At 44.3% G+C, this 8,278-nt stretch overlaps 1 protein-coding gene across 1 annotated transcript; it reads right to left on the reverse strand.

Annotated features, from left to right (window-relative positions):
- Window positions 1-392: 392 nt before the first annotated feature.
- On the reverse strand, window positions 393-6,176 carry EIF2B2 (eukaryotic translation initiation factor 2B, subunit 2 beta, 39kDa). The gene is made up of 8 exons (XM_008567501.1): window positions 5,942-6,176; window positions 5,699-5,819; window positions 5,395-5,543; window positions 4,317-4,480; window positions 3,586-3,681; window positions 2,836-2,973; window positions 1,745-1,811; window positions 393-945 (listed from the first exon to the last, which is right to left on the reverse strand). Exons 1-8 carry the CDS (start codon window positions 6,102-6,104, stop codon window positions 788-790), a joined length of 1,056 nt encoding a protein of 351 aa, XP_008565723.1. The 5' UTR covers window positions 6,105-6,176; the 3' UTR covers window positions 393-787.
- Between the last annotated feature and the right edge of the window lie 2,102 nt (window positions 6,177-8,278).

The raw sequence follows: 8,278 nt of genomic DNA on the forward strand, positions 1-8,278 counted from the left end.
AAAAGGAAAAAAAAAAAAAAAAAAAAAAAAAAAAAAAAAAAAAAAACAGTACATGAGAGGGTCCTTTTCTGGAAAGCTTTAACCAGATTCCCACGTGCCAACCTGGAGATCAGATGCAATAGGTCTGAGATGGAGCCCCAGACTGTGTATTTTTTTTTAATCTCCCAGGTGATTCTGATGATCACAGAGGTTTTAGAACCACTGTCTTAGATTACTAATAAGTTGTTTGAGGCCACTTCCAGTGAATTATAAATGAAACTCAATACTTTCATTTGTTCTTCTATGTTTTAGACTGTTCCCTCTAATTACAGCCTCTATGAAAAAAAAAGGGCTCTGCTGCTGCTGTTTCAAGCAGGCCAATCAGAGCAGGACAATAAACCAAGCAACTCAGGAACGTTCAAGTAGCTTTTATTGGCACAGCCTAGGAAAAGGTGTGGTAGCCAATTCTGAGCAAAAATCTGTATCCCAGCAAGATAGTCAGTGTTATGTTTAACATACCACTGAACCAGAAAGTTTAAGTTCCTGAAACACACAACCAGGTCACTGAGAGGCTCCAAAATCAATAGGTTAAGCCCTGTTGCTCTGTTAAGACCTGAAAGGCAAGAAACAGTGCTGGATGTGTACTTTTGTTATGGGATTTAAAAAGGCAGGATACAGTACCGAGTCTTTTTTAGGTTGACTCTTGTTCACTCCCTCACTGCAAGGAGAATGCGTTTCAGCAGCAGCACTGAAGTCTCCACTCCATTCTGTGTCTGCCTAAGCAACTTCTGCTTAGGACGAGGGGTGGTCATAGGACATGATCGTCAGGATGGTAGAGTTCACTCATCAGGCGGTAGATGTAGGAAGGTGCATTCCCACCAATGTTGAAGATAAAGAGGGTAATGAGCTCTGGGGGGACGTAGTCAAACACAGGGCAATGAACGCTGACCTTCTCCAGAATGTCCCCTGAAAGGCAACCACATGTGCTAAAGATAAAACTGAGGATCCTACTCTAATAATTGAGTAGCATATAGATTCTAGGCTTGATAATGCCAGCAAGGAAGGGAAGCTACGGCAAAATGCAAACCAGAAGAGATGACTTCAGATCATAATACTCCCTGCTTAAAACTCTCCAATGCCTTTGCATAGCCCTTAGAATAAAATTCTAACTCGGGATTGCAACCTTCAAGATCTGCCCCCCCCCCACCACCACCAGTACCACACTAATAATTTGTACCACTCTCCCCCTTGCGCATTATTCTCGTCACATGGCCATCTTTCTCCAACTGGCCAAGCATGTACCCATCTCAGGGCCTCATACCAGCACCTGGAAAAGTCTTTCCTGATCTTCACATGGTGGGCTCTATTCATTCAGGACTCAGCTGAAATGTCATCTCATTGAAACCCTTCTCCAATCTAAGTTAGTCCCCTAGCCACTTTCCATCACATCACCCTTACTTGTTTTCTTCCTAAAACATTTCATGACCTGACATTTCCTCATCTGTCTTCCACAATAGAATGCAAGCTCTGTGGGAACAGGCATCACCCCAAAACTCAGCTAAATGTATTTTGTCTCAGAACAAATTAACATGGACTAGATCAAGCCCCATGCACTCTAAACTGCTGAAGAAAGCAGTCCCCACAAGAAATATGATTAAAAAACGCAACCCGACAGCATTCAATGCTACTGACCACCAAAACAAAAAGACAAAAACATGTGCACACACAAAACACACACATGCACACACACACACAACTTCTGTACCTTCTGTGAAAGGCAGGACTTCCTCAGGAGCCACAAACTTGTGAAATGAATCTTCTTCATTGGGGAACTAGAAAAGGAAAAAAATTTTTTAAATAGAGACCCAGCAATTCCACTCGTAGATATGTACTCAAGGGAAATGAAAACATGTCCACATAGAAAACTTACACACAAATGCTGATAGCAGCATTTTTTTCACAAAGCCAAGAGATGGAAACACCCCAAATGCTTATCAACAGACGAATGGATAAATAAATTGTGGCATATCCATACAATGGAATATTTACTCAGCTTAAAAAGAAAATTCTGACATATGTTACAACATGGATGAACCTTGAAAACATTATGCTAAGTGAAAGAAGTCAGACACAAAATGTCACATACTATATGATTCCTTTTATATAAAATATCCAAAATATGCAAATCCATAGAGACGGAAAGCAGATCAGTGTTTACTAGGAGATGGGGAGAAGGGGGAATAGAGGGTGGTTACTTAATGGGTATAGGGTATTTTTCCAGGATGACAAAAATGTTTTAAAACTAGAGAGAGGTAGTTGCATCATGCTATGAATGTACTAAATACCACTGAATTGCACATTTTAAAACGGTCAATTGTATGTTACGTGAATTTCACCTCAATTAAAAGAAAATGAGACATATAAATAGGCTGATGTTTCCAAAGCAAATAGCTTCTATCACTGATGGCTCTTCCCTTACTAACTGCTTGTATTCAGGCTACAGAGACAGGCCCCTGGAACAATGACAAATAAAACTGATTCTATGATCCTGGTTTCAACCTGCTTAGCATTTTCAGAAATGGTCAGGGCAATGCAGACAGGTGATAATTGTAATCAAAGGGTCTTTCCCAACTGTGTATTGTCCTGACTTTACAAGTTTGACTTCCTAAAGCTGGTGCGTTATTACTATCAATTGTTATTCCTGGATTAAGACTTCTTTGGCTCTTTCCAGCCTCCGCTCATCTAATCCATTGAGTAAACACAATAAAAAGAGGCCCTGAAGTGAGTAGGTCAAAGGCCCAGAGTTCAAGCCTACACTTTGGGTGCTGATGACCAGCTAGAGACAGACAGACATACCTGTGGGGAAAGCTTGAACATAGGTGCACAGACGATGAGAGGGGTGGAATGGTGTTTCGCTGCCAGTGCCAGAGTGTGAGTCCCTGTCACAGCTCTTAGGGCACCGTTGGCCAGGATAGTCTTTGTGCCAATGATCACCTTTGGGACAGGAAGAAAAATGTAAGCCATCAGGGGGCAAAGCCTTACAAGGCCTTTGGCCACAACCAGCTGAACATTCAGACCTCAGTCTTGGCATCCTGAGGTGTCACAGACCAGCAGAGGAGAAGGGATCCTAGGCTCAGTACCACAGGTTCTAGCTTAAAAGTGGGTTCCCAAGGAAAGAATGAATGTGGAATGTGACAGTAAACTGCAATACCTACTACTCTTAGCCCTGTCTTTTCTGGGAATCTGCACACCACACTTCCTGATAAGCCAGGAGGCTTTTTCATTCACCCACCACTGCCAAGCTCTCTGAGCACAAGGCAGGAGCCCTGGAGCCAAACCCTAGCAGCTGACACTTAGATTAGTTCAGCTCCTTTCTTTTCAATGCTTTAATCAAATTTAGAGGCTATTCCAAGTGAGGAACAGTGAGTGATGCAGATAAAGGGAAAAGAAATTCAGTTAATAGACTAAAAAAGCCTAAGTATGTAGTTTCAAAAGGTGCTAGAAACTTTCTTCTCTTACCATGCAAACTGTAGGAGGAGGAAAAAAGTAAATATTTTGGAAGTATAATCATCATGAATTCAACATAATAACTCCAAATACACCCACCTTGTTGACTCTTGACATAACAGCAAAGATGGCAGCATCAGTCATGACAGTCGTCTCAATGCCTGCTTTGGACAAATTGACGGCCATTTCATGACCCTGCAATAGGAGGAAAAGGCTGATGCTGCAACAGTGAGAGATATAGTGAAAAGAGCTCTCAAATATAACTAGATCTGGGGATTTCTGTGATGTGGGCATATCCAGCACACATTTTCCAACAGATACATTTTTCTGCCCATGGTAGGTATTTTCTGGAAAGATGCAGTGAAGCCCTAGGGAAGCTAATAAATGCATAATACACCACAGCAGCACTACAGCAGCCACAAAACTGGAAATACCACTTGTTTACATGACTGACAAGATAGCTCCTGGCTCGTTATTTTACAACATCCTACATCCTTACATATATCCTTTTTGAGAAGTATTACTTACTTAGGGATTGAGTGACGTCAGATCAAGCATCAGTCATCCCCAAGGTCATCTACCCTATTTTAATTCCCAAAAGAACCAATACTTATCTTTCGTTGGACCCAGCAGTTCACCCAACTTTCACAGGATGTGAACTTTCACAGAATGTTCACAGGATGAACAACTTGAAAATTCCCTCAATGTTTTACTTTATCTTCTCAATGTCTTTCTTATCAGCTCAAAGTTGGCATGGACTCCACCACCCATCCTTTCTTTATTCCCACTTCATTTATCATTTTTCTTAGCAACTCCAGCAGTCCATTTACCTGGCAGAAAGGAGCACACTCTGCCACAATGACATGGAATTTTCTTTTTCGGGCAGCTTCTTTGAGGAAGGCCTCTACTGTTCGGGAGAAGCCAATGGTCATGATCACCTCGTTGGAGTGGATGTGTTCCAGAGCCTGGGCTGCAATGTTCTCGGTTGTCCCTTCTGCAAGAACAATTTTGCAAGGAAAATATGAAACTACCATGCCACGTCATGGAGAGACATGACAAGAATATGGAAAGGGACATCTACCCTTCACATGCACTGCCCACTTAGCAGATCCTGGTACCACAGGGTTAACAAGCTTAAAGCGAAATGTCACGATTTCTTAAAAGCCCCACTGCACTAGGACCTTCTACCTCCCAAGTTCTCAGCATGCCTTCTTTCCTAACAGCAACCCTACTCATCAACCACTTCCCTGCGACTGCACCAATTCCTTACAACTGATTTTGAAGACAATGAACTCAGGCAAGAAACAGCAATATGGGAAATCCTAAAGTGCTGAGAGTGGGGTGAACAGAACTTCCTCCTAATAGAACTCTTCCTCCAAAAGATGGCCACAACACCTCCACCTGAGAGAGGGAGGCCAGAAAAGAAAAATGGGGGAGGAATTTGGAAGCAGCAGCTTGGGGCACAAATAGAACCTAGCTGCTTCGTCCTCTGAGGAACTCTGATTGTAACGAATATCTGCAGGTCTCTTGGGTGACAAAGACAAGGGGGATGGAGGTAGTATATGTGTGTGTGTGTACAAAAAATAAAGAGGAAGTTTAGTGAAGGAGGGTCTATCAACCATGGTTTTAGGGAATTCATTTTCTTTGAAATGAAAACAAATCTGTTGTAATAAAGTCTCTGCCACAGTGGATTTAGAGTCTATAAAGTGTTGGTCTGTAAAGAAAAGTAGAGTGGGTTACTTTAGTCCTGATGCCTGTTCCAACTCGTCCTAATCAGGATGGAGGACAAACCTCTGAGAACCAGAGGACTGGTAATCTCCCATCTCTGCTGATGAACAATTTCGAGAGACTTCTGGTTCCTCATCTGCCTGCGACCTGTCCTATCCACCCTGCAATCAGGCCTCTTACCCAGCTCCACTAGCAGCTCATTAATCGCCTCAATGATGTTGGACTGGAGTTGGGCATAATGGAAGCTGAAATCCTCGCTCAGACCTCCGGATGTCAAGAGTTTGTGCAGGGACTCCTGCTGATCGCTCTCATCGCTGCGTCCGTGGAGTCTACGGAGGCAACAAGAACCAAAAGAGGGAGGTGGGGAGGAAGTGTGCTCAGGTAGGTAAACTGCTCAGCTACAATAAAGGCTTCACGCAGGGAAAGGGGCTCGTGCAAAAAAGTGTCACTTTGTCCAACCCCGAGCCAAGGACGTGAGCCTGACCTGCCATACTCCTCCCGGATGATCTTGAGCACCCTCCGCACCATGTTGCCGACGGTGGTCTCAGAGGGCTGCGCGGCCGTCATCCTTCTGCCCTCTCTGCGGATCAGCTCCATCAGCTCCCCTGCAGTTTAAGAGAGAGACGGTGAGTGGGGCCAGCGGGCGGTGAGGCCTGGGCGACTTGCAGCCTTGGGGTCGGGAACGGAAAGAGGCCGGGGACGCGGTCTGGAGCTAGGCCTGCCTCACCCGCGTTGCTCCAGCGGTGGTCGGTGATGATACGGCGCAGCAGCCCCAGGGTCTCCCGAGCCATGTCCTCGGAGCTGCGCTGCTCGCCGCCCCGCTTCAGGATCTCCACAAAGCTCTCGATCCTCTCGGACAAGTCCGAGCTCTTCGCCGCGGCTCCCGGCATCTCGAGAGCATCCGACTTCACCTGCGGAATCCACACCTGGAAGACCCGTGAGCTTGCACTTCCGGGGCGGGAAAGGTCGGCTTCCGCTCTGAGAGAAAAACTCCAATTCGAGAGGCGGCCGACCACGCCCCTCGCTGCTGCCTCCCGCCCCCTCCATCTTTCTGAGCCAATCAGAGACGTGGAGCTTTGGTGGTTGTTAGAACTGAGCGTCTGCCGGCCTCAGAGGCTGGAGGACCGGAAGTGGCCTTTCCTGGGTGCTCGGACGCCGAACAGAAGTGATCCGCCGGCGTGAAGAAGGTGGCTAGTCCCGTTGCTATGGGAACAGCAAATCTCTACGTCCCCCTCCCCCCTCGAACCACGACCCGAGACTAGGCAGGAGGAGTCGCCACCTTACTTCCTGGTCAACCAGCTCGGTGCCCTGACACAGACGCTGTGAGGGCGCGTCCAGGGCCCGCTGCCCCCTGGGCAGACGCTCCATCATAATGCTGTCACATTGCATGGTACTGTTCGCGCCCGTGTCTCTCTAATAGATTCAGCGCCCTGAGAACAGGGACCATAACTTTTTTTTGCCTTTGTATTCCCAAGACCTAGAATATTTAACAGAGGAAACAGGGATGAGGAGACTACCCACCCATAAGGAGATAAAGTGGGAGCTAATACTGGAGCAAGATGATGTCTTCTACTTGGACATACTTGTCCTCCCACAGAGGCCGGAGAGTATAACATAGTACTAAGAGCTACCATTTACTTAAAGCTTACTAGTTGTGGGGCACCGGGTGTGAATTGTCTCATCTAACACAACTCTGTGAGATAGGTCCTCTTATCCCCATCTTAAAGATTGGGAAACAGACCCACAGAATTTAAGCAGTTAGTAAGGGAATGACTTTATACTTAAATCCAGGTCTATCTGAACCCAAAGTCTATGTGGAATAAAATCTCTTAAGATAAATTCACATTTTTGAGACCTTTGTTACAATTGACAAATTGCCCTCCAAAATGATATCGGTACCAAAGTTAGACAAAGACAGTATAAGACAACGACAGACCAATATCTGTCATGAACATATATGCCAAAATCCACAACAAATTAGTAGCAAATCAAATCCAGCAATATATATAAAAGAATAGTACATAATTACAAAGTGGAATTTAAACCTAGAATGCGAAGCTGGTTCAATATTTGAAAATCAATCAACGTAATACACCATATCAACAATCTAAGGAGAACCAAATGATTATATCAATTTCATATCATATCAATGTCAAAGAAGCATTTGACAAAATTCAACATTCATTCATGATTAAAAACTCTCAGAAAACTAGAAATAGAAGGGAACTTCCTCAACTTGAAGGGGCATCTACAAAATCCTACACCTAACGTCATATTTCATGGTAAAAACTGCTTTCTCCCTAAGATCAGGAACAAGGCAAGGATGTCTACTCTCACCACTCCTATTTAACATCATATGCAAAGTTCTAGCTATTGCAATAAGGCAAGAAAAGGAAATAGAAGAGCATAACAGAATGGAAAGAACAAGACTGGCTCTATTCATGGAAGACATCATTTTCTTTCTTTTTTTTTTGGCTTTTTGTGACCGGTAAGGGGATCGCAACCCAACCCTTGGCTTGGTGTCACCCACACCACGCTCAGCCAGTGAGCGCACCGGCTATCCCTATATAGGATCTGAACCCGCGACGGGAGGGCTACTGTGCTCCCAGCGCCGCACTCTCCCAAGTGAGCCACGGGGACGGCCAGAAGACATCATTTTCTACATAGAATATCCTGAAGAAGCAACAACAGCTACAACAAAACCTGCTAGAACTAATAAGTGAGTTTAGCAAGGAACCAAGGTCAACAAACAAAAATTAATCATATTTCTATACACTAGCAATGAGCAATCAGAAACTGAAGTTGGAAATAATTGCTCTAAAAATCCATAAAATGTGTGTCAATTTTGCTGTGTGCTCATTTTTTAATGTCTTTTAAATTCTATCAGTTTACATGTTCTCTAGCACCTATTACATTCTGGCCAAATTTGGATATTGTCATTCTTTATTTTTCCATATATTAAGCCATTAATATGTGGGGTTTTTTTGTTTGTTTGTTTGTTTGTTTTTTCCTTTTGTCTTTTTTCATGTCCGGCAACGGACCGCAACCCTCAGTGTCGCGCCCA

This window comes from Galeopterus variegatus, unplaced genomic scaffold (genome assembly GCF_000696425.1).
Source record: "Galeopterus variegatus unplaced genomic scaffold, G_variegatus-3.0.2 Scaffold325, whole genome shotgun sequence".
Classification (NCBI taxonomy): domain Eukaryota; kingdom Metazoa; phylum Chordata; class Mammalia; order Dermoptera; family Cynocephalidae; genus Galeopterus; species Galeopterus variegatus.